A 24,861-nucleotide genomic window follows, 5' to 3' on the forward strand; every position below is an offset into this window, starting at 1 on the left:
CCCTGAGGTACTTGTACTGGAGTATTTCCACGTTATACTACTTTATGCTTTCACTCAGTCCAGAGAGAAATGTTTAGTCTCCACTGTACTTACTAAGCTCTACTTCATGCACGATGGCTAACATAGCAGGCTTAAAAACAACACATTGTTGAAGTGCACTCGTTCTGCTCATTCTCAGCTCCACATTTTTAATGTTGGACTCTACTGGAGCAGCTTTGCATGAGTCACAGTTCAAAATAATGCTTATTTGTCTTACACTGGGCTTTTGTGCTTCCCCTTGGATTTTATTAAATGAACCCAACCCCCAGTCAACATACATATAATGTGCCATGTTTCCCAAAACTGAAGGTCTATGCTGACACTTCATTTTCTCGGTACCATTCATAATATTAATTACCTATAACTGGGCTCAACCATCCAACGTGATGGACAGTGCACAAGAGAGAGTGCATCCAGGGTGGAGACGAGTGTCAGAGGTCATTTGTGACAGAAGGATAGCAGGAGAAGTGAAAGGGCAAACTTACAAGATGGTAGTGAGACCTGCTGTGACGCATGATTTTGAGACAAAAAGGTGGAAGGCTGAGCTGAAGATGTTAGGATTTCACTGGGAGAGACCGGGATGAACAGGATTATAAATGGACGTGTCAGAGGGACAGCTCAGCTTGAGCAGTTTGGAGACAGAGTCTGTGGAGAGCCAAGACTGAGACGTTTGCACATGTGCAGAGGAGGGATGATGTAAATGAGGGGCAACGAATGATGAAGAAGCTGCCACACAGGAGGAAAAAGGAAAAGCTCAGAGAAGATTCATGGATGTGATGAAGGAGGACATCCAGATGGTTAGTGTGACACAGGAGGGGGGTGACCCTTAAAAAGGGCAGCAGATAGAAGTACAGGTTAAAGATTACAGCTGGAGAATGTAATTAAAATACATCACAGACAGCAGTGATAAAGAAACATGTAAAAAAATAACCAAGGATGATTTCCATATTCATTGCTAGCTTTTATGTCAAAGCCACAGAAACAAAAAAGAAAATAAAACAGTCCCCCGTGGGTCTTGGTGGCTGTTTTTGGAGCTCCTGTGGTAAAGCAGCAGCAGCTGTGGCCGGTTGTCGGTGTTGCTGAGCTCTGAGCTGTGACCGCGGAGGGGAGGAGAAAAGTGCCGAGCTGCAGCGGCTCTGCTCATTCAGCCTCCGAGCCAGCAACCAAACAGCAGCTCCAACTTCAGCGCACGTCGGAAATACTGAGCAGGAAACGGGCAGCTGGAGGGACACCGACCGCTAACTGTCGCTTCACCTGCTGGGGGATAAAAACACCTTCAGGTAAGACTGAAAAAAGACGTTTGGTTGTTTTTATGATGGAGCCAAAACAGCTCCGTGTGGGGATGCTAGCCCGTTAGCTAGCCAGCTAAGTAACTAACTAACAACCTCCCCTCCGCGGATAGCGCGGCGCGGCTCGGCGTTCACAGCTGGCGAGGATCGGCTTGGAGTTGGGGTGGGAGCCCTTTTCTCGGATGTTTTTACATGATTTAAAAACCAGGAAAAAGTGAGCCCAGTTTAAAGGCAGTCGGGACTGTTGTTAGCTCCACTTAAAAGTAATCAGACCCCTGCTGGAAAACTGTCGATGCGAGCCCGAGTGTTACCAAGAATAAGGGCAAACACGGGGTTTAAATCAGTATATTAGCTCTTAGCAGCATTGCGTAAGCTAATGCTGATTAATACCAGCTCTAACTAACTTTGTGTCTGCTATAAAGCCCCCCGAAGTCTGTTTTTCTTCTTCTTCCGTTTTAGCTGATGTGTTGATCCTATAAGCAAAAGCCGACCCCGATAAAAGTTTAACGATGGCAGCTGCATTTACCAGGAAACTGGGTTCGTTATTAGCTAACTACTCTCTGAGCACTTTAACGTGCGGACAGAACTCGTTAATTTCGCCATTTCCCGCTACCTCCCTGCTATAAGGCAGGTTTCTCAGCCTGTCTTCCTGCCCATATGTCCTCGTATATGTGCTCTCCACAGCGGGACAAAAGGCCCAGCATGGCGGCCCCCTTCCCCCTCTGAACCCAGCCCACACTGGAGGTGAGAGAGCAGCAGAGGGGCTGCTCTTCTTTGTCCTACCGGGGAGAGGACCAGAGCTTCAGTCTGTCTCTGAAGTCGTCCTGCTCTTATCAGTCAGAGTAAACATGCTGTCACAGGTATTAAAGAGCTCAGAGTCCAGATTTATATCTTTATAAACTGAAGTGTGAGGTAAGCAGGATAAACAGTGATACAGATCATGAGGGCAGGTATTTTTTAAAAAGGTTTTCATGAAGATATAATACTTGAGTTTGTGTGTTTCAGGAAACTGTTTGGTCGAAGCCACTTCTCTATCTTGATTCTCACTTCTATAGTTTTTCAGGCTGCTGTGGTCGGGTGCTGTGAGCAAAGATCTGTTGGTTGGTTTTTTATGTTTTTGAACACTTACCTTTAAATAAAATGAAATTACAGAAACAAAATAAGTAATCTGTACTATTAGGTTCTGTTACCGAACCGTAAACGTGGGCTAAAATCACTAACGGCTGCTGGTTCTGCACCAGGTCTCATTTAATCTCTTTTTTTGTTGCTGCTGTTATAAAGTCAGATTAGTGTGGTTGGTGCTGGAGCTGTTATGTGTGACTTTAAAACACGCTTCATGCGGCCTTATCCTTTCTGTTTCAATATAACCTTGGGTCAGATTTGCTTAGGAAGGCTGAGACTCAGTATAAGCTCTTTCTGCAGAGGAGACACTTGACCACACTTTAAGAACGTTTCTGTTCTTTTCATGCCGTTTCTTCCTTTTTCTTTTAAATAGCACCCTCTGTGGTGCTTCCTTTTTTGGCCTGCATGAAGCGTTAGGCTCAGACCGCGTTGTTGATAGCATCTCAGACAAGCTTTTCAGGATGTTGTTGTTTCAATACAGCTGAGCAGCTTCAGCATCATCTGCCTTCAGTGTTACATGGAGCTAGTTTTCGTTACAGCATGCCTTTTGTTGTTAGTGTAAAAAAGCCTTTGACACGTTTTTGTTTCCATATTTATCACGATAAAGATTTAGCTGCAGACGAATTGCATCATTGAATCATTTCAGTATTGCTTGATTTGAACTCTTATTTTTTTTAGGTGTTAACTTTTAACATCAAAACATAAATTTTTACTACCTTGAATCCTGAATGTTGAAAAAGCTGCTGTGTTGTTATGTTGTTGCTTCTGGGAGGCCTTTGTGTTGTGGGTTATCTATCCCTGAGGAGATTTTCTTATCCCCATGGCTCCCATCTACAAACTGGTGCAGGTTGCTTTGATTGTCATTAGATAATAACTTTCCCTAATGGTTTGGTGAGGAAGGCCTCACTATGGAAACAGCTTGAGCCACCAGAGGCAGAAAGAGAGGACAGGAGGTGGAAAAAGCTGGAGAATGATGGGCTTTTTTCCACTCTGTTCCACTCCGGACTGAGGAACAGCCATGGCGACGTGTACCAGCTGCACTGTGATGAATGGTCGGGGCTCAGGAGGCGTTGCCATGACAGGGTCCCTGGCACGCGCTGCGATGCAGACGCCTCTTTTCTCAGGGCATGTTTACACATTATTTCATCGCCTGGGCCTGCTTGGTTGGTACTTGAGAGGAAAGGCCTGCCTGAATATGCAGAGTTTAAGTGTGCAGAGCTTTTAGGAATGATGCGTCGCTTTTTCTGTTGTTTTGGTGACAGCATTGGGAAAAATACAGCTGTTGTGTAACCACATCTGACTGCACCTCTCCATGGTCACTAACACTGTTAAATACTCCTGTCGCTCAGCCTGTTTTTGGTCAGGACGGAGCTGTTTGGGTGTTGAGCAACACCGCGAGGCGCTTTCTCAAACAAACTTGATGTCCGTTTGCTTGCCTGGCTCAGTGCTGGTCTTTGCTGGCACTAACGTGAGACTCTAACCTGAACGAAGCAGTTTATCTTGCCTAAACAGAATCGAACGATGAGTGAAATCGCTCCAGCTGTTTCTCTAAATGTTGTTCCAGTATAGGAGCCCAGTCAGTGGTCTCACACGGCCGGCTATGAAGAATTAAATTCTGTGGTCTACATTTGAGGCTCGAATTCCTAAAACCTCACTTTGAACGAGAAAATGAAAATGAATTTTAGTTCTTAATTCCCGAGTGAAGGGAAACGTATGTTCACTGTGGTGTTTCCATTTTTGTGTGTATTTCTTTCAGTGGGGGGGTTTCAGGTGTAGCTCACAGTGGAAAAGCACCGTGGCCAAAGAAGTATCTCTGGGGGAAATACTTCCCCACTTTCATTTCAGACTTTGTACCTCAGCTCTGCTCACAGGCTGCACTTTGGAAGCTCGTGATTGTGCTCCAGATAAGAAGTCGTCTCTGGTTTTTAAGAAGTAACGAGACCTCAAACATACAAATATTAAGAAGGTTTGACCCATCTGTGTGGATTTACAACGCCTGTAACTCTGAAAATATTCAGAGTGTAAAGCTGTAAATGTGCATAGCTTTATGCATCCATCCGTTTTCTGCAGCTTATCTGGGTCACTTTGTTAAATGTAATCGATTGTGCACACACGCTGCCCCTGAGACGTTTGGGAATAACTGAAGTAAAGAATTAGTAAGAAAAACTTTTGCCTCGAAGGCAGTTGCAATCAGTTTTGAGCAGCGAAGCAGATTTAACGACTTGGGGGGCGGGGCTCGACGCAGCCAGAATTTCCTGCTCAGATAACCACGACATGTAAACTAAACCACTTCTAATTTCCATTGAAAATTTGTGATCAGTTTTCGCTCAGTTAAGACAGGAAGCTGTGTTTGTGGTGTTCGGCCTCTGTGGTTACCACCACCACGGCTGTTCTCTTTACCTCCCTCCGTGCCTGCTGTTCTTCACTTCTGTGCTGTGCCTTTAGGAATTGAACGACACTGCTGACCGTGAGCTACGTGATCTAAATATATCTCCGCTCTTCCCCCCTCGTCCCTTTTTATTTTCTCATCTGCTCTTCGTTTCAGCACTTTTGTTCAGAACCCTCTTGGCTCCTCTTCATTCATTCATGTGTGCAAACACGCCTGCACCACATGGAGCTGTTGCTGAACTTTCTTTACTTGATTATAGAACTAAAGTCAGAGAAGATGTATTTGCATATGAAATTAATAGATGCAAAGCTGCGTTTCCACCTGGAGCGATGTTGTAGAGAGAGGAATGTTAATAATTTGACATACTGTAATTAAATAAACATAAACAGTCAGATTTCAGCTGACGGTAAAAGTAGTCGATAACATCTATCTGCTCCTTTTAACCACGTCAGCCATTTATCAGCCTGTATCATACGGCTGCCTGGACTGATTTTGTAGTTCTGGCTGAGGAGTTGCAGTAACGTGAAGTGCACATGGTGAAATAGAGGCAGGTCTGTGGTTATGTTACGCTACCCCGTGGATACTTGGTGCTACCGTGATACACCGAATATCCCAGTAAAGCTCGTCATCCCTTCTTTCCGACACCGTTTGAATTTGGTCTGTAGCAGAAACGAGTAATAGAGTTAGGACGTGTCTAATACGTGCCTGTTGCTGGGCCTGGGCTGTCTTTGAGGCTTGGTAACGATCCCTTGTAGTTTGAGTCGTGTTAAAAAAGAACTTTTTATAGTGAGTAATCCAAACCACACGGGAACATTCATGACTAACCTCGTGTTGTGGTTGGATCATCTCAGACGTCTGTTTCTTTCTGCCATGATTGTTTGTCTCGGCCCATCTGGGAGCTTCAACCTGAAATTTCACTGAGAACAACTTAACCCTCATCCTCCATCTTCCCTGTGCTGATGTGTTCCTATTAGCCTGACAGTTGCTGCGGTTTAGTTTTCATCTTTAGACCCTAGCAGCTGGGCAGCTTGCTTTTGTAAATAGTTTAAATAAATAAAGATGGCTGGAGGTTGAAGTTTAATGAAGACTTTGGGTTTGGGTCAGTTTTTAACTCGGTGGTGCCTGAGACTGGACGAGCATTGTGGACATACAGACATGCCTACATGAACTCACAGTGACATAACAAATGTAACATGAGTCTTATAAATGTCGACGGTGCTTTAATGGATTATTAGGAAATCATCATGCAGCTATTAGCCGGCCTTGATTCACTCAGGAAATTCCCCGCCCCGAGCTTATCATCTTACAGGGAAAAGCAGAATATATTAACAATGGCGAACCAGCACAACAAGAGGGACTAAAATCTACACAGGTCTTCTTAAAACAAATGAGGATGTTGTACAGAATAGACTCTTCCTCAGCACGGAAGCTGAAATGCTCATGAAACTGATGAGTCTTCATCCAAGGTTAATTTAACCTCATACTGAAGGATCGTTTTCACAGAGGACTTAGTTGAACTTTAGATATAATACAAGTGATGAAAATAAATTAGTGAGGAGAAAAAGGGTGAAGGACTTGGTTTTATCTGGTAAAATGTATTTATACAGTTGAAGCTGGTGACATAACACGTGTGACCAACATTTGTACTTAGGGCAGGGACAGCTCAGCAGGTCGAGTGGTGGCCCCAAGATCAGGGGTTTGGCTACCCTGAGGTACCCCTGAGCAAGGCACCGTCTGCACACACTGTTCCCCGCGCGCCCAGCGGCTGCCCACTGCTTCAGAGTGAGTGGGTTGAATGCAGAGAGGAATTTCCCCACAGGGATCAGTAAAGTATACATCATCATCACATCATTATGCTGGTGGGCCCGAGTCGCTCAGTAGGTTTGCTGCCAAAACACTAACAAGCAGCTGATTCAGCAAGGCAACAAAAGGAGGAGTGACCAGGAACAGAAACGGGAAACAGTGCTACAGAAACCAATTAGTCACTGCAGAATTTCAGTGTGACTCTTAGTTATGTTTCTGGGAAGCTACATGTCAGGATACAACCAAGTCTGAAGAGCTTGAAGTGAAGCAAACTGTTGCTGTTTGATGTGTGTAGATGTTCAGTCTCTCATCAAAGAAGGGTCTTCACTTCCAAAAACCAGGATCCCGTCCCAGGCTATTCAACCCCTGCTGACTTTAATAGTTCACATGATGGTGGTGTGGGAGCAGTGTGTCACACCCTCACCCTTGACCCTGAGATAGTATTGACTCGTGTGATCCTTTAAGACCTGTGATTTCAGGGAGGGTCAGCGACTCTCAGGACTTCTCTGTATGGAGAACCCACATGTTTGGGGCTCCCATCAGTTTTTTTAGAACTGAAGAAGTTTTGTTGATCAGAGGCGAAATATCTTCAGGAACCTGAAAGAAGTCCTGTTGTCTTTAACTGCATAAATCTACCATGACCTGGCCTGTGGCTTGAACATCCAGTGAGATGCCTGTGGTGGCACAGGTCGCTCTCTAATGCATGTGATTGCTAGATAGAAAACACTTAAAACATGGGTGTGAATGAGGCATCTTGTATAAAGTGCTTTGAGTTCTCTGGAAGAGTAGAAAAGCTATATAAGAGTCGTTCCATTCAACCTTTCCTGTTGGGATGGACCGATTCGATATTACGTATCGGTATCGCGCCGATACTGAACTAAATTACTGGATATCGGAGGGAAACCATTAAATATCTACGCAGCTGACGTAACTGTGCAGGGGCGCATCTAGCAAAGTTTAGCCAGGGGGGCCGATAGGGCATTAACAGGGAAAAGGGGGCACAAAGACATACTTTTCTTTCTTATTCTCATTTGAAATGTCAAGCTTTTAATAAATAATTATCGGAGTTTTACACCCAAAGTCTTCATCTGATGTAAAATGTATAGAAGTCCATTACTGTATATAGTGACTGTTAAGTCTAATATACCCTAGTAAGCTAGAGTACTTTTTCCTTTGGGAAGGTACCATCTGTGCAGTTTGCAGTTCTGTTGAAGGAAGATGTTGAATCTATTTAATTATTGTTGAAAAATAATTTCTGTGCATTTTTTTTTAACACATGCATTAAATTAAAATTGGGGACTGGTTCACTTTTTTTTTTTTTTTTTTTTTTTTGCTGGGAGTTTGCAACCCTGTTAGTTATGTTGTTTAATATTTCTGCTAAGTGCTCTTTAAAATGCCAGAATAGGGAGGATGCTGTAGGTTTACGTTTATGAGATTGATCAGTTTTGCTGAACTATGAAATATTTTAATGGTGTATTTTTTGCATACAGGTTTAACACAATAGCTTTAGTGTTTTTTGTTTGTTTGTTTGTTTTGTTAAAACTTGAGTATGAACTTTTCCAAATGCAGGAAGATGTTTAAAAAACTGTTTTATTGATTAGAAACACACTGTATCAGATTCACATCGGTATCGGCAGATATCCAAATTTATGATATCGGTATCGAACATAAAGTGGTTTGGTGCCATCTCTAGTTTCTTGTTGATCGGCGACTCTTCAGCCGGCTCGGCTCGAGTTGAACTAAACAGCGAGTGGGTACCACATGTTTGACATGTGCTAATGAAGGAAAATGTAGAGATTGTATACTTGGGTGGAAAATAAGAACACAGTAATGCTGGGAAACAGAGCAGAAAAGGGTCTCTCTGATGTGGCTCTAAATGCAGAGAGGAAGACCATCCGTGCAGGAGAGCCGATGAAGTCAAAAGCACAGAACGTCACCAGACTGCTGCTCTTCCTCTCTGTATTTAGTTCACTCCTCATCCTCAGCCAGCACAGAAAGATCCATGCAGCTCCGGGCCTCTTTTGTATGCGTGTAAGTTGGCGCCTGAGCTTTATTTAAAAGGCGCTCGCTGCCAGGTTCTCCCTTTGTGTGAACCAGCTCAGGTACAGCACGAGCCGCGAGCGCTAAAGTATCTTTGTTATTTCTGCTCTTCATAAAGAACATGAGAATAGACGGGAGCGCCACGGAGCGCATGAATTCATTCTCCAGGGATCTTCTCCAGTTGTCTAGTAGATCAAGTTGGCACATAATATTAACATTAATAGCCATCTTATCTCCTTTGGTTAAAAACTGGAATTCAAGCATTGATTTGTGTGCATTGTTGGATAATATGTTGAGGTGTCTCTCCCGTCCACCTATAGATTATATCATTTGTGGAAAATAATAGAAAATCGAGTATTTTGGATTATTTTTCAAGGCTCGATTCCCATACATTGAGTTTGAGTGATGCTTGGCAGACACAGCAGACTAATGTTCCACCCTGCTGTGCTACGACTGGCCAACACCCGACGTCCTCGCCCTGCAGTTTCAGGAAGTCTGTCAAACACCCTTTAAAGAAAACTGTGTGCGTTTGTTTTCCCAGGTACACGATGTGCTTCGTCTATAATAAAAGCAGGTCGACAATTATTCAGCAGGTGAACATGAAAATATTGATAGTGGAAACAACTTCATGGGCCGAAAACTCAGCTGCTGTAGTGGTATGTGGCACGCGCAAATGGAATCTGTGGGCAACACTGATCATAGCTGTGCTGGAATCACAAGTCGAACTGGTTCAGAAATCACATGATCATTGAAGGCGCCGCCCTAGCAGCCTCCTGTCGACTACAATAAAAGAAGATTAACATGATTAGACGGCAGGTACTAGCAGTAGGAGTTTATTCAGAGCTCCTTTGGCCCGTTAAGGCTCCAGGGTTGAATGCACTCAGTGCACTTGAGTAAATTTAGAGATGTGCAGACCTTTATTCCCTCTGTCCAGTCACATGGTTGAAGAGCAGCTTCAGACTCATAATCCAGTGAATGTGAACCTTTTAGAAAGCGTCAGCGATTACTTCAAAACAGATTACGTTATTTATTTATCTGCTCAGAGTGGTTGAGATGAATTTCCGTTCTGTGGGATTAGCCACAGTCTCTTGACATATCATGTCATAAACCATATCAAGAGGTTATAGGTGCCGGGCGACATGTCAGGGGTCAATCCTCCCATCTGCTCCCAGCTCTGATGAAAGTCTTTCGCAGAGGATTTCCTCTTCTGTTTGATCCGCATGTTCTCTCAGAGGGGAAATGGGAAACCCATTTAATATCCTTCACATGAAAATCCCCCAGTCAGCTGTTAAAGAACGAGGAGTCAGATAGCATCAGTACATTTCTGCAAGTTGATCAAAGTGTGTTTTGTTTTTGCATTTCTTCATTTCCTGTCTGTCGTTTTAAAGTTTGCGTGGAGTTCCCGAGGCACTCGGTGTTAAATGCTCAGAATGCGTTCGCTTTGTTGTCGAAATGAGCAAGACTAACACGGCTTTGATGGTATGAAGGAACAAAAAGGGCTCATTTTTCTCTCAGCATATCTTTGATCACATCAGTGTCTCTTTTTTGTTTGCCTACCTTTACAGCTCTTTTTTTGGGTCGTCCTCACACACACACACACACACACACACACACACACACACACACACACACACACACGATTCAGCAAGCGGCTCTTATCTCCTGTTGCAGAGTAGGGGTGGGGAACTCCAGGGCCGGTGTCCTGCAGGTTGTAGATGTGTCCTTGATCCATCACAGCTGATTTACATGGCTTAATGACCTCCTCAACATGTCTTGAAGTTCTGCAGAGGCCTGGTAATGAACTAATCATTTGATTCAGGTGTGTAGATGAAGGGTGATGTCTAAAACCTGCAGGACCCCGGCCCTCGAGGCCTGGAGTTCCCCAGCCCTGTTGTAGAGTCTGGGCAGGAACAAATGTTCATAATGTGACCTTTTCCTGTGGGTACTTGATGCTGAAGTGCTGAAGATCCTATCATACAGTCTTCTTGGTGATGTTATACCAGAATTTTCATGTACCGATGATCTGCCTTGGAATAATTTCTGTATGTAGCACTGCTGCCACGGGTCTGTAATCTTTACCATTTCTATAGTTTTCAGATATTTTTGAGGTCTTGTCAATCTTTCTCTTTAAATACAGACCATATGTCCTCCTCTGAATGTTTTTCTATAAAAAATGTAAAAAGCAGAAGAATAGACATGGTGGCATTTCCACTAAATGACAATAAACAAAAATACACATTAAAAAATGTCCAGAAACTGATTACTTTTCAGTTAAAATAGGGTGAAATCCAAGTTCTTGTTCAGGATAAAATATCGTTTGATTTTGGGTCGCGGTGTTTGATGTGGGCGCAGGTTCTCTGTCCGTGTTTCCACCAGCCACGTAGCGTTCAGTAGGATTGGGATTAGGGTTAGTGCTCCGAGTGCGGCTGCTTTAACGAGCGCTAATTGATTTGTAACTGAGGATGTGCTCGGCATCGCTGCAGCAGAGCTCGGGTCAGGAAGGACGACATCATCGGGTCCTTTCATCAGGAGCAGAAGGATGCACTGCTCCGGCTGCAGATTTTGGAAACTTCCTCGACGCTGTGATGCGTGGCTTCCCGTCTGCCGCCCACAGTGGGCAGCAGGGATCTCCCACTGAGTGATTAGTGCAGGCTTTCCAACTGTGCTGTTTGGTCTCTGTAAACAAACACAATCCATTTGTTTGCCTGTGCTGTAACAACAGCTCATTGTTTGTGTGCTGAAATCGCTGACTTCAACAGTTTCAGCCAAAGGATGTCAGTCAGTTTTAACACCCGCCCTGTTTCCTCTCCTGTCTTCCAGAGCCATGCTGGAGTGACCCGTCCAGTTCCTGTCGATCCAGGGTGACCAGTGAGCGGCTTAAGGTGGATCGCATCATCATGGAATAATAGCATTGGGAGTCAAAGCTCGACCTCTTCCTCCTCGTCCTCCTCCCCCTATTTCTTTTTCTCTCAGCCTCACTCTGTACTGAAGCCTCCCCCTAACAAACACTCACCCACCCACCCACTCACTCATGCAGGACCATTCTGACCACTCCTCCCACGCAAGTCACGGTCCACTCCCACCGTCTCTCCAGCCAGTCAGGCGGTGAGCGGCTGGAAGCCGTGTAATCCTCTGTAAAGTATAGCGCCTATACGGCTGCATATGCTCCCCTTTGTCATGGCGGCTGTTGCTGTTGTGGAGGCCTCCCTCAGGAGAGAGCAGGAGGGACAGCAGAAGGCAGCATAAAGCTCACAAAGGCAGGAAGGGTGAGAGAAGGAGACGCTGCAGATTGTTCGGCTGGAGGCGAGTGAACTTCACAGGGCAGCGGATGGTGCTCAGTCGGTGTGAGACTCCATAATGTGGGGCTGGCATTATCTTCCCAAACCAAACACAAAGTGGACCAACAGTCAGCTCTGGAGATACCTACCACCTGCTGAGCAGCAGCGGGGAATGCAGTGAGGACAAAGTGGACCAGATTTTTTTCTTTTCTTTTTTTGTGTCTCAGTGTGGAATATTTTTCTACTTTTGTTCTGTTTGGGGGTCTTTGTGCTTACAGCCTACCAAAAGTGCCTTTTTGTGTGACATCTTCGCGTCTGACATACTGAAGTTAAATATTTCACAGATTGTCACTCACTTGACATTCGCCGTGCGCTGCCATATTCTGGATTATATAGGAAGGAAAAGGCTTGACGCCACCCTCCACTAACCCTGACAATCATCACCTGCTACGCCCGAGCAGCAAGTTCCACCTGTCTCCACTGGACCCATCCGAGCCGTCACCATGTTCAGTATTCAGTCCAAATGGCGCTACCTTATCATGTTCCTGGGCATCCAGCTGGTGGTGATGGCGCTGCTGTCCCGAGAGGGATACCAGAAGAGGGTCACTTACTTCATACGCATCTTCCGCAAGCCAGACGGGGGCGCTGTATCAGGCCGCAACCACACCACACCCACGATCAGTGGAGGGGACGTATACGCCAACCTCTCCCACCTGCCCAAAGCTCACGGCCATCGAGACGACACGCCCTACTGTCCCAAAACGTCCCCTCTAATAGGTGAGTGCTCATGCCACGTCTTCAGTGTCGATCCAAAGGTGGATTAGACTTTTCTCCGTTTAGCCTTAAATAGATGTTCACTAGTTAAGTGGATCCATCGTAAAGGTTTAAGACAGCGATTCATACTTCAGGTAACCCTTAAAAGTTGAAGCTTGAATCTCTTGTTTAAATAAAGTATTTGGGACTTTGCGTCCTTGTAGGGCTCAGTGTAGCCTCTGAAGGTAATGCAGGCGAAGTCCCTAAAATTCAGCTCTGATTGATGAAACGTTATAGGTCATGAAAGTTTTTTGGCTTGTGAAGTTGAGCCAGTTGGGGTGGTTCAGGCATCTGACAAGGATGCCCGCTGGGCAAGCTGTTCCAGGCTTTCCCTGCCTCGGTGTTCCTCCAGACAGGCTGGGAGAGGGAGGTCTGGGCTTCTCTGCTTATGCTGCTGCGCCCACGACCCGGCCCCGACAAGTGGAAGAAGGATGGATGGAAATGTGGCTGTAATTGAACTTGTTCAGCTGTAGATTAGATGCCATGTTTTGGTGCAGGTGCCCTCGCCGGCAGTCAGCTGAGTGTGAGCGAGGACTGAAGTGCACTTTTATGCTTAAATGTTTCACCCTCACTACTGTAGTGTTCTCATATGCACAAGTTAGTAACTTCTGATTTTGTCTCACCTTTATTCAAATATAGTGTAAATATTCTTGTAATAAACAGGCAAACTAGACCAGTCACACGAGCCTCACTGCAGGGTTTTTCCTTTTTTTGCATATTTGAGTCACGTGACCTTTTTTTTTTTTTCCTTGTTTAGCTCTGCGTTCAGTCTCAGAGAGGATAAACAAAACAGGTGGTATTGACTTAATATTAACTGAAGAGAAAATGGAAATGTATGCAGCACTTTTGTGCTTTTCGTTCCCCCGTTATATAAAAGCAGTATGTTTGTTCCTGTGGCTGACAGTCATGTTAAACATCATTTGAGTCAATGCGAGTTTGCAAGTAATACCTGTGAGCTGAAAGCTCTAATCACTGTTCTACAGCTCTGGCTGCTCTCGGCTCCTGATATGGTTGTCATCGAGCACAGAAGCCAAACCTACCTGCTGCACAAACCTTCTGTTTTGAGGAGGCAGCCAATCAGAAGAAAGCTGGATTAAATGGAGCGGAGTCAAAACAGCTTGTTTCAGACAGAACTGACTCGTTAAAAGACGATGTTAATGAAGATGTTAAATAATGAATAAATACATTTAAGAAGTGGAAATAAAGAATAACAGCTTGTTTACTCTCAGCTGTGTGTCATTAACACGAGCCAACCAACCACATTTTTGGCGTAACCCAACAATAAGTGGCACAAACCGTCTCTCCTACATTCCAAACCAGTGTTGCCTCAGGCCAACATCGAGCCTCTTCAGAGCAGCCTCTGAACACGTGTCAGCGCGGCGCCATCACGCTAAATAACCATTGTCAAGAAGTTTCTACTGGTTCCTTCTGCTGTATCTTCAAGAAAAGAAACTGCAGAAGGAAAGTGAAGATAAATCCAGTGAGTGATAGAGGGTTTAAGTAAGAGAAATATTTCAGTTCACATTAAACTTAAAAAACATGTTTGTCCTGACCCAGACACCAAATGTTACGTTTAAATGCTGTCCCTTTGAAATCAGATTTATTATCCGTGATGTAACATCTGGCTTCTGAGTGCCTTTTAGCTTTGAACCTGAAATCACGCACCTGGTTTCAGGTTTTATATAAAAATAGTTTGTTTTTCTCAGCGTGCTCTCTGTGTGGTTCCTTTCTCAGGATCAGTTCAGTTAGAATCAAAATACCTGTGGAGATGAGATGAGATTGACCTGGTTCAAGTTGCCTCTCAGATGAAGCCTGTACACAAACTCTGACCCCACAGCTGATCTGCACTCAGGTTTCCTGAGTGTGTGTGGATGGTAACAAAAGTCAGTTTTATTGCCTCCAGTTCACTTTAGTTTCAGTTTTTGTTATTGTCCTTATGGATAAAAGCCAAATACGGTTCTCACGTGTCACTCTGACCTCTTTAAAAATATTTAAATGTTCCTGCATGTTTCCCGTATGTCTGTCTGATATACAGGAAAGGATCTGTGTTTGATCACTAACAGGCTGGGGAAGGAGCGCCTGTGTGATCTTAGTGTCTAAAGGGTGTGACACAGTCGCTGCTTTTATGGTGCTAAGTTTATGTCCATCAATCATCTATAAAAACATGACGCTGCAGAGGGGTCATGACCTTCTCCACCCTTTTTCACCTGCTGTGGGGAAAGTTTCAGTCAACTCTTCATGTGAGTCGATGTCATCAAGTGAGCGCGCCTTACATTTCCTCTGGTTGTCATATTTCAGTGATTTTGTCCTTTCTGTAAAACAGATGTTTTTGTGGGGGCATTTCAGTGCGCTGACAGTCGTGTAGGCCACGTCTTTGGCTCTGTGGAAATGACGTGTGCACAATAAACGTAAGAGATGCCAACCATACGGCTGCCATCAAACCACTGAGCTCTGTCACACCGTGTGAAGGCACCATAAAGCTTGTGACAGTTTTCCACCTGAAGAGGTCTTTTATGCTCCGTGTTTGCCAGGATTTGACGTTAAAAGGAAACTGCTCTTTGTACCAGGAAGCTTTGACTATGAGCCCTGAGCTCACTGCGCTCTACTTGAACTCTTCTGTCAGCTCTGTTCCAGCTACGCCGTCTAAACCCAGAATCCTGCCGCATGTTTATTCAGTAATTTGAAACCACTTGAAGACCATGAATTGATATGAGGGAAGAAAAAGACTCTTGAAGAAAAAACAAAGATGTTCGTCGCTGTAACACAAAGACAAACGAAACCTGCTGGAGGTTTGAGCGGCTCGGGTTCCTCCACTGGAACAGCTGAAAGGCTCGGGCGGGGATATTTGTATTTAGTCAGTTTGAAAACAGAAATCTGAAGCTTCCACGATGAGCTGACCTGGGTAGGCGGCACACCTGCATCTGTAACCCACCACCTGCTCACGTGATCTGATGAGTCAGCAGGCGTTGGAGCGACGTGGCTTTAAAAAAACAAACGTCAGCTTAACCTTGATTAATGCAGTGTGTATATATACTTTTAATATAGTGACAAATTTTCTCTCCTTTTATAGATATGTTTTTCTGTCCCCCTGACCTCAGGCGGGCGGCTGGACGAGCAGCGCGTGCAGGATTGTCAGACTGATCTCTACATTACAAACACGGCTGACTTTGTGCTTTTAAAGCTGACGTCTGACTTAATGTCATTTCAAAGCTTGATGTCACAAAGGACGGCTCTCATACCCTGACCACATCATTTGCTTTCTGTCCGGTAACTATATTCATTCTTGGACGTAATTTATAACTTCTTTCCACAGGAGGGCCGATCCACGTCAGCTTCCCGTCACGCCTTAGTCTGGCCGAGGTTGAGAGGAAGAATCCGCTGGTGGTGCGCGGAGGACAATACAGGCCGCCGGACTGTGTGGCGAGGCATCGCACGGCCATCATCATTCCCCACAGACACCGAGAGCACCACCTCAAGTTCCTGCTCTACTACCTGCATCCGTTCCTGCAGCGGCAGCAGCTCAAATATGGCATTTACGTCATCCACCAGGTTTCTATTATTTCTATTTTACACTAAAATTCAGAAGGCGGTTGGAAATTAATTTTACTGTCTTTGTGTTAATGTTTAGATTTATAATATTTGGAGTATTGAGGGTTTTTATTGTCTAAGGTGATGCACTAGTTGATGCTTGATAAAGAGCGCCCTCTGGTGTGTGGTCACTGGATGTGCATGTTGGATGATAAGAAATCTGAAGCAGCTCAGAGGTTTAATCTGTTTAGAGCTCACTGATGTTTCACTCTCAGCTCTTTATCTCCTGCGCCTCTTGAGCTGGATCGTACCATCACACTCTGTGATGATTTTCAATTAAATGCTTTTATAAATGAGATTTTTATTAGTTTTGCTCAGCTGGATTCAGTCACATTCTGATAGTGCTGTTAAATGTGTGTTTAATGTGCTGCTAGCTAAACTTTCTAGTTCTGGTTCATTGGCGTCTTATTTATCAGAGTTTATGTTACACAGCTGAGTCGTGGCCCGCGGTCACAGGACATCGTTGCATTCGTCGCTCCATCAGGTCTCTCCTGGGAATGAGACACTGGGTCTCAGTGGGACTACCTGTGGAAAAGTAAATGAATAAAATACAAAAAATGTACGTTTGGTCCCGCTAGATCGTAACCCCCAGTGGGCGGGGCTTATGTCTCCTTTGTTCTTGGATTCTCCAGCAGCGCGTCGGTTCATCCTGTCTGAAACAAGCTCCTCCTCCTTTTATGCAACAGTCTTCTGATTGGTTGCTCGTTTCACACAAACTCCCTGAAATGCTTTTAAAGTTTACCTCACTAATCCCTGTTTAGCACAAACATCACAGCGTTTCTGTGGCTGAATATTTGACCTGCTGAAGTCTGTTGTGCGTCCTCCTTTGAGTGAGAACGTCTGGCTTTGTGCATTTTTCATTTACACAAATATTCCGTTTAAACTTGTTTCACGGTCACGTGAAGAAACATTTTTGTTTTTCTTCTGCAGGCTGGAAACTACACCTTTAACAGAGCCAAGCTGATGAACGCCGGTTTCCGGGAGGCCATGAAGGAGGAGGACTGGGACTGTCTCTTCTTCCATGATGTGGACCTCATTCCAGAAGACGACCGGAATACGTACGTCTGTGACTCGAACCCCAAGCACGCGGCCATCGCCATGGACAAGTTCGGCTACAAGTATGTCTGAGAACGACCGATACATGTCGTGGTTTCAGTGCAAGCTGTAGAATGAAGTGCTGTATGAAAGCAGTCCTGTGAGTGGGCAATATTTCACTTTAGTTCAAATAAACCAACCAATAGAAAAAGTCCACAAGCCTTCTCAGACAGCCCTCATTTGTCCTTCAGTGTAGCCCCTTTTCCATTAGCACCTGCTCGGATCGCCACTACAATCCGGTTCTACCTAACATGCATGGTTGTCCTCGTAGCGACACGTCCGAGCGTCCTGCGACGTGACTAATATGCGGCACGAACGCTACAAAAAAGTGGATGTCGAGGTGACGATATGCCTGCTGCTCTGTCTGTGGCTTTTCACGGCCTTGTTTTTGTAGCCGTTCCCGTCGTTGCCAGGTTTCAAAAATGGCGGTTTCATGATGACTCATCGAGTGATACTGCTGACCAGCCAATCACTGACAAGCATTCTGATGACATCACATTTAGTACCTGCTCAGATCGCTTGGGGACCCCGAGAGAGCAGATACTAAAAGAAGGTACCTCTACCCGGTGCTGTGACCTAATGGGAACCCCTGAAAACTGTGGCGACCCAAACGTAGGTGCTGATGGAAAAGGTGCTGCTTTGCTCCAGAGTGTAACACTGGCTCAGTCAACACATTTAGATATTAAAATGAAATAAATTCAGATAAAATGTCCTGAAAAAACAGGATGAGTTGATTAGAGTAACTCGATAAAATGAATTAAAATATAATGTGACAAAAATGTGTCATGATGTCAGTTGTAGAAAAGGTTGCATTTAAAAAACAAATAATACATAAATAAAGCAGCAGAATAGTAAAGGTACAATAAACCTTACTGTTAATGTAATTTTTCTATATGTAATAATTAATGTGCTAAAGAGCTCTGTAACTAAAAAAGCATCTATAATGTGTCCAAGTGAAATGTATTGAATATAATCTCTGTGGTAAAATGGTCCAATCAGCAGAATAAAGCAAAAATAACTTAATGAGTGAAGAATAAAATAATAATATTCTATCAGTGCAGGGTAGAAATACCCAGATGTTTCTCTGCTGGACAGATGTGTTGGCTTGTTTAAAGTTCTTACTGGAGGGGGCCTGAGGTAAAGAAGGGCGGGTTTTACTCGAGCTCGTCCACCCCACGTGGTTACTGTTGATTTGCTTTTATCTTTACTTGAATTTTATCTATACTTTAATTTGAAAACATTTCCCTTGACTTGAAAGTGTTTGTGCACTGCTGTAGTTTTAAATGAGTTACAGAAATAAACTTGGCTCAGTGAAACTTTAGCTTCTGTGTTTGCTGCATGGACCCGGCGACTCTGCAGAAGCTGCATGTGTGTGTTTTGTTATTTAAATGCCAGAGTTCAGTTTCCACACACCTGCCATATATTCTAACCTGTCTGAACAGTACAGAAACTAATAATAAAACCCTGATGCTCTTTATTCCGCTTTTAATTTGTCTTGTTTTCTAATCCTAACCCTCTCCAGGCTTCCATACAAGATGTATTTTGGAGGCGTGTCCGCTCTGACGCCCCTGCACTACCTTAAAATGAACGGTTTCCCCAACAATTACTGGGGCTGGGGCGGCGAGGACGACGACATCGGAGTCAGGTGAGCATCGTGCGGTTCGGTTTCAGGGTTCCTCATAGGCTCCACATGAAAGAGCGAGGCAGCCTCTGTCATATTGCATTTTATGCGCTCTCGCATCCATAAACTGTCCGGGGCAACAGTAGAAACCTGTTATTGATCAGGTGAATTCTCCAACAGTCACCAAGAGCACAAACATGGTCCAGAGATCCTGACACAGCTGAGTCAAACATTACTGGAGACCGAGGCTAGATGTCAGTCAAAGTGACCCCACCCCTGAATTTAACCCGTAATCATGTGGGAAATGCTGTGCGTGTCCTCAGTGATCAGGAGGGGTGATCGGTCTAACGCTTGTTTCTGGTCTCCACAGAGTCTCTCTGGCTGGCATGTACATCACTCGTCCTTCACTGAAGGTGGGCCGGTACAAGATGATCAAACACAAGCTGGACAAAGGCAACGACGTGAACCCAAAGAGGTACTGCGGCCCGAGTGCTCGCTGGCATAACGAGATCTCAAGTCTGAGCACAGAAACGACCAGACGTGACTCGCTGGCCATAGTTGGATACCAGAGTTAGACACACGCTACGTCACAGCTAGCTGGAAGTTGGGCTGCGTATCGTCACAGATTTCTAGAATTGATTCGATTTGAATCGAGGACATTTTGCTTCAGTCGGAAATATTATAATTCTTATTATTTATCAGTACATATACATATTTTTATATCTATAAAAAGAAAGCTGACACTTGTGAGACTTGATCAAAGGTGTGAGCATCACAGCAGATGCCTTTGTGTCAAAGAACTGGGGATAAAACTACGGAGCCCTGCAGGGGACATGGGAGAAAAAAATTAAGACGGACTTTTGCGAGATCTCACAAAAGTCCGTCTTAATTTTTTTTTTTCTCCCATGTCCCCTGCAGGGCTCCGTATAAAACAGAAAAACATGAAGGAGATTTTTTTTTTTTTTATAGCAGATGACCTTAAAAATATTCAGCAGTAGATCAAAAACAAAAGAAAACCACGAATCAACACATGAACATGACCTGATGCTGCTGACGTGAAGCAGAGCAAAGTTAGAGGTTTGATTAGAGACACAGCTGAGCGTTTTGCAAGTTTGCATAAATTTAAACAGTTTAAATTTCTTCAGTATTGAACAGCAGAAATGAAAAAGTCATTTAAACCGCAGCGGCCGACAGCGCTGTAAACAGCTGTAGACTGGTGGGTAACAAGCAAGCGAATGGGAAACAGTTCTTGAAGTAAACAGCGAGAGAGAGAGAGAGAGAGCTGTGCATGAAGTGGAGGCAAAACAGCAAATCGGAGGGAGTTCATGACGACGTGTATGTGAAGCGTAGTTTGCTCTTCTTTGGCTGCTGGTTCAGTCAATTTTGACTGAAGAAAGATGAAACCTGCAGCTTCAGAATCTATCGCGAAAAAAAGACGTAAACACGGAGCCGACGCATCTGATGTTAGCGAGCTTCATTATGTAAATTTTGTCCGGAGCCTGAATGATGCAGATTTTGAAGATATTAAAACCCCACACTCCAAAACATTTCCTTCTTCATTCCGACACACGCGTCCTGCAAAGATTTCCATACTTTGACACTTTCCCGACTCTTCTCGGGTCAGCTGGTCATTTTTCCCGTTATTCCAAACAGTCGTGCATCCTACAGGGATTTCCAGAGCGGTGCCACATCATCACCTCTAACATGTGTTTCTCCTGCCTCCCTTTGCATTTTCATTTGTTGGCATGTATAAATGCTGATACCGATGCAGATCGGCAAACTAAAATTAGTCGGTGTTGTTCAGCGTTGGCGCTTTAGGGCAGTGGAAACTGGAAACTGTATCTTCTAGATCGTCTAAGGAGCTCGGAAGTAAAAGAATCTGGACGTCTTTAAGTTTCTTGAAGATGTTTAAACTCTCATCTGAGACGCTTCTTCAGTTCTGAGAGTAAACGGTGGAGCGTCTCAGGTGTTTAACCCTTAAGAAGGTCGTTGACCAACTATTGGTCATGTGCCTCATCACATGAGCGACGGTGTGAAAAAAGGTCATTGTCAGCAGCGGTTTTGGGCGAGCTCATTGTGAAACCTAGCCCCACCCTATCATGTGACTGAAAGATGGCCATGGACATAGATGGCTTCTTTCACTCCTGTTTCAAACATCCTCAACGGAGTGACCTTTGACCTTTAGGACAGAGAGGTGTAATGTCTTCAAGAAACCTAAAGAAGTCCAGACGCTTTAGTTTCGTGGCTCCTTAGACCACGATGAACCTTCAGACATCTTTTAGAGGAAACCTGGTCCTGAGTAAATTACAAGTGAGGCCACAGGCTGTTTTTATTTAAGCCAGATTACAGTCTGTTCACATGTTTGCTTATGGACACCTGTCTACTGTCTACTGTACTCTCGAAGTGGAAAAGTGTTTGTTTGTTTGTAAACAATGAAACAACGAGGTCATGATTTTGCTGTAATCGAGCCGCTGTGCTGTTTCTCCTGGAAGAGTGAAGATGCTCTGCTTCGTGTGTCTGTCAGGTTCAACATGCTCGCTAAGACGCGTCAGACCTGGAGGGCGGACGGGATGAACACGGTGGAATACGAGGTCATCTCGCGGGAATATCTGCCCCTGTACACCAACATCACCGTGAACATCGGCACGGAGGCCGGCCTGCACCCGCCGCCCCGGACTCCCGGCCCCGCTCCCAAGGCTGAAGCTAAAGACGCCGCTGAAAAGCTCAAAGAGAAGTAGTCCTCGCTACTCTCACTTCAAACGGATAATCCTATCAGTACATGCTGTATGAAGGTGTTGGGTTTTTTTCCTCTAGATTTTTCTTCTGTAAGTTTTGTCGCCCGAGTGTCGCTCCGCCTTCACGTCGTCGGGCGTGCTGGATGATGAAACCCCTAAATCTGTTAAAGATGGATCAACTCTTCTAAGTGATGTGCCGCTTCCTCCGGTCCTGCTCTAATTTATTCTTCTGAGGGAGCCGCAGCCGAGAGAGGGGGGCGGGGCTAACAGTTGGACTCTATGAGTTTATATATCTGCAGCGCTGTGGTCGCTGGTTTAACCGTGTGAGGCCTTAGAATCTATTTTTTTGTCTCGTCTTTTCACTCGTACCTTACTCTACCGAGGATGGTGGATTTGAAGGAGCAGCAGTCGCACTGTGTCAGCCTCTCGTCTCAAAGCACCGAAGGGGTTTTCTGTGCTTCTGTTACCGTCAAGGCAAAGTTCTCGCTTCTGCACACCTGTCTGTGAACACCTTTGTTTTACAAAGACAAACGTATCTTTTAAGATTATAGATGAGCTTGTGGAAGTACAGCGGGAGTGATTTCATGGTGTAGATGAAGTTGCAGCTCCTCTTATTTCAGCCTTTTACACCATCTCCTTAAACTTCAGTATGTCTGACGTCTTCTGATTGAATTCATCTCTTCTGTCTGAGTTCAGTGGGGTTAAGCTTTGCATCAAAATGGAGTCTTTTTTTCTTTTCTCTGATGCTTTATATGCAGTGAATTTGGATGTGACACTAATTATCCTCAATCTGCACAAATCTGGGAAATTAAATGGAACGATGAAATTCAATGGTCACATTCATTAAGCTAATCAAACATTAGAAGAAAACTGTAATCAATATTTAAGGCCAATGACATTGGGCAATATTTGGGGTACTTTATGTAAATCCTGGTGTTTTTAATAATTGTTAAAATCCTTTGGAAGAGGTTTCAAGAGATGACGACACACTTTAGTGTAATGCCAGTTACATTACGAGTCACCTTAAATAAGAACTTGTTGATGGAGCTGAATAGAAATGCAAGAAGTTGGTGGTGAAACACTGCCCCCAGTGGTCAAAGTTGTAGTTACATTTTGTAACTTTAAGGTGCCTTTAAACTATTTTAATTACTGAAACAAGAACACTGAATGATGGCCTTGCAGGAAATGACAGCGAATCATTTTGGTACAAATTATTTGAGGAAACTGGCACCTGCTTTACCTATTAACCACAGAGATCAGCAGCCACCCACCCAAATAGTGTTTATGAGGCGAGTATGGAGGGCAAAGTTTGTGTGTGTGGGGGGGGGGACATGCATTTACTTTTGTAATTTAAACTAAATAAATAAATAATGTGGTTTGAAAATGTAAACATTCAATTTTTATGTAATACAGATTATGTAGACGACATGAGGCGGACAGACATTAGCTCAGTCTTGATTATAACTGGTTAACTTGCCAAACAGACAGAATTGAAAAAACACTAATGTAAGTATGAATAATGCATGCAGGTGTTGAATATTATTTTTTTAACAAACTGTGCACCAACACAGAAATGGCTCAAATGTAGTGTTTAACAAGAAAGTATTTATTTTCTTGTTAAATTATGCCTTTATTTTGTTAGTCCTCATTGTATCCTACATATGCCTCAGTTTCTTCCACTGACAGATCTGTGTGTGTGTGGGGGGGGGGGGCATCGTCACCAGTGAGGCTGGCTGCAAAACCAAAGAGGATGCTGACGGTGTGAAAAGCTGTGAAATAATAAAGTATAGTCCAAATATTTGTGTAACACTGTCGGTGCAGAAACACTACAGACCACACAGTAGTTTTCAGGTATCAGACAGAGACTGTATGTAAAAGATGGCAGATGTGTGGACTTCCTGTTTCATGTGGCGGTCCAGAATGAGCGGGCCTCTGAGGAGTCGCAGAACCAGCATGTACATTTATTAAAGTAAAAAAAATTTGATGGGAAGGATTGATGTGATGTCACAGTGGCTCCGTCCATCATTTATATACAGTCCATTATGTACGATGCGATGAACAGGAAGCAGTCAGTCCCCTCGACTGGCTCTACATGTTAGTGCAGTCCTGTTTTTGGGGCCACCTGCTGGTCGTTAGAAAAGATTGCAGGTTTAAGGCACGATGCTACAGCCATCTTTTATATACAGTTTGTGGACGGGGATCATTTTTGACGTTTTGTTTTTTTGCTCTGTAAAGACCTTCGTTTTGTCCTGTCCTGTGTGAAGACTATGACTTTACTCTGAAATCATATTCAACCTTTGGCCTTACACACTCATATAATATCGTCTATATATCTGTACTGGGAGTTGGCATGCATGGCCAAGAACAACTTAGTGCTGAATACATATCAGTGCTCACTTCAAACATATGAAGCATGCTGTGTTGTGAACTGGAAACTTGTATTTTGAGCATTTACTTCAGCGTATCAAGCCACCTCTACCTGTGAATATGTTTGATTCTTTAAGCTGCTTAAACGTTTTCTTTGGTTTGACTCCGTTCTGATGTGAAAATAGAAATCCGTAGCCACAGAGTGAAGTTACCCAGGATGATGTAATTGAGTTATTTCTGCGCCCCTTATGAATTCTGCACACTCCAGAGTGGCCTTAAATTCATTAATAAATGATTACTCAAGAAGACGTGCTGACTCTACTTCTTTGGGGGTGAGTGTGTATCATAACTGATAACCGCCAGCCAATCAAAAATCACTTATTCAGCAGCTTTCAGTAAAAACAAAAGTTAAGGGGCTTTTTTAAAAACATTTACACGTCTTACATTTATGAGAAAGACTGGCAAAGTTAATAGAAAAAATGACACATTTATTAGGAAAAAACCAGCAAAATTCTGCAGAAAATTTGGAAAATTAATAATAAAGCTGGTAGAAGGAAGAAGCAACGCTAACACAGTATGTATGAAATGTTCACATTTAAAACCCCTGGAGGGTCTTGGGTCGATTTGTGGCTATTTTCAAATTTTGATTACATGCCATTTGCACAGTGTTGAATGGACTATA

The 24,861-nt window shown here is 44.0% G+C and overlaps 1 protein-coding gene across 1 annotated transcript; it reads left to right on the forward strand.

The window, feature by feature from the left end:
- The first annotated feature begins 1,129 nt into the window (after positions 1 to 1,129).
- Positions 1,130 to 23,636, forward strand: LOC146659965 (beta-1,4-galactosyltransferase 3). The gene is made up of 7 exons (XM_085423954.1): positions 1,130 to 1,319; positions 11,503 to 12,737; positions 16,087 to 16,322; positions 17,292 to 17,479; positions 18,979 to 19,101; positions 19,448 to 19,552; positions 21,602 to 23,636. Exons 2-7 carry the CDS (start codon positions 12,464 to 12,466, stop codon positions 21,813 to 21,815), a joined length of 1,140 nt encoding a protein of 379 aa, XP_085280080.1. The 5' UTR covers positions 1,130 to 1,319; positions 11,503 to 12,463; the 3' UTR covers positions 21,816 to 23,636.
- Positions 23,637 to 24,861: the final 1,225 nt, after the last annotated feature.

The sequence above is a fragment of the Rhamphochromis longiceps genome, linkage group LG11, assembly GCF_057381845.1.
Source record: "Rhamphochromis longiceps isolate RC_006_pf linkage group LG11, R_longiceps_female_GT1.1, whole genome shotgun sequence".
Taxonomy (NCBI): Eukaryota; Metazoa; Chordata; class Actinopteri; order Cichliformes; family Cichlidae; genus Rhamphochromis; species Rhamphochromis longiceps.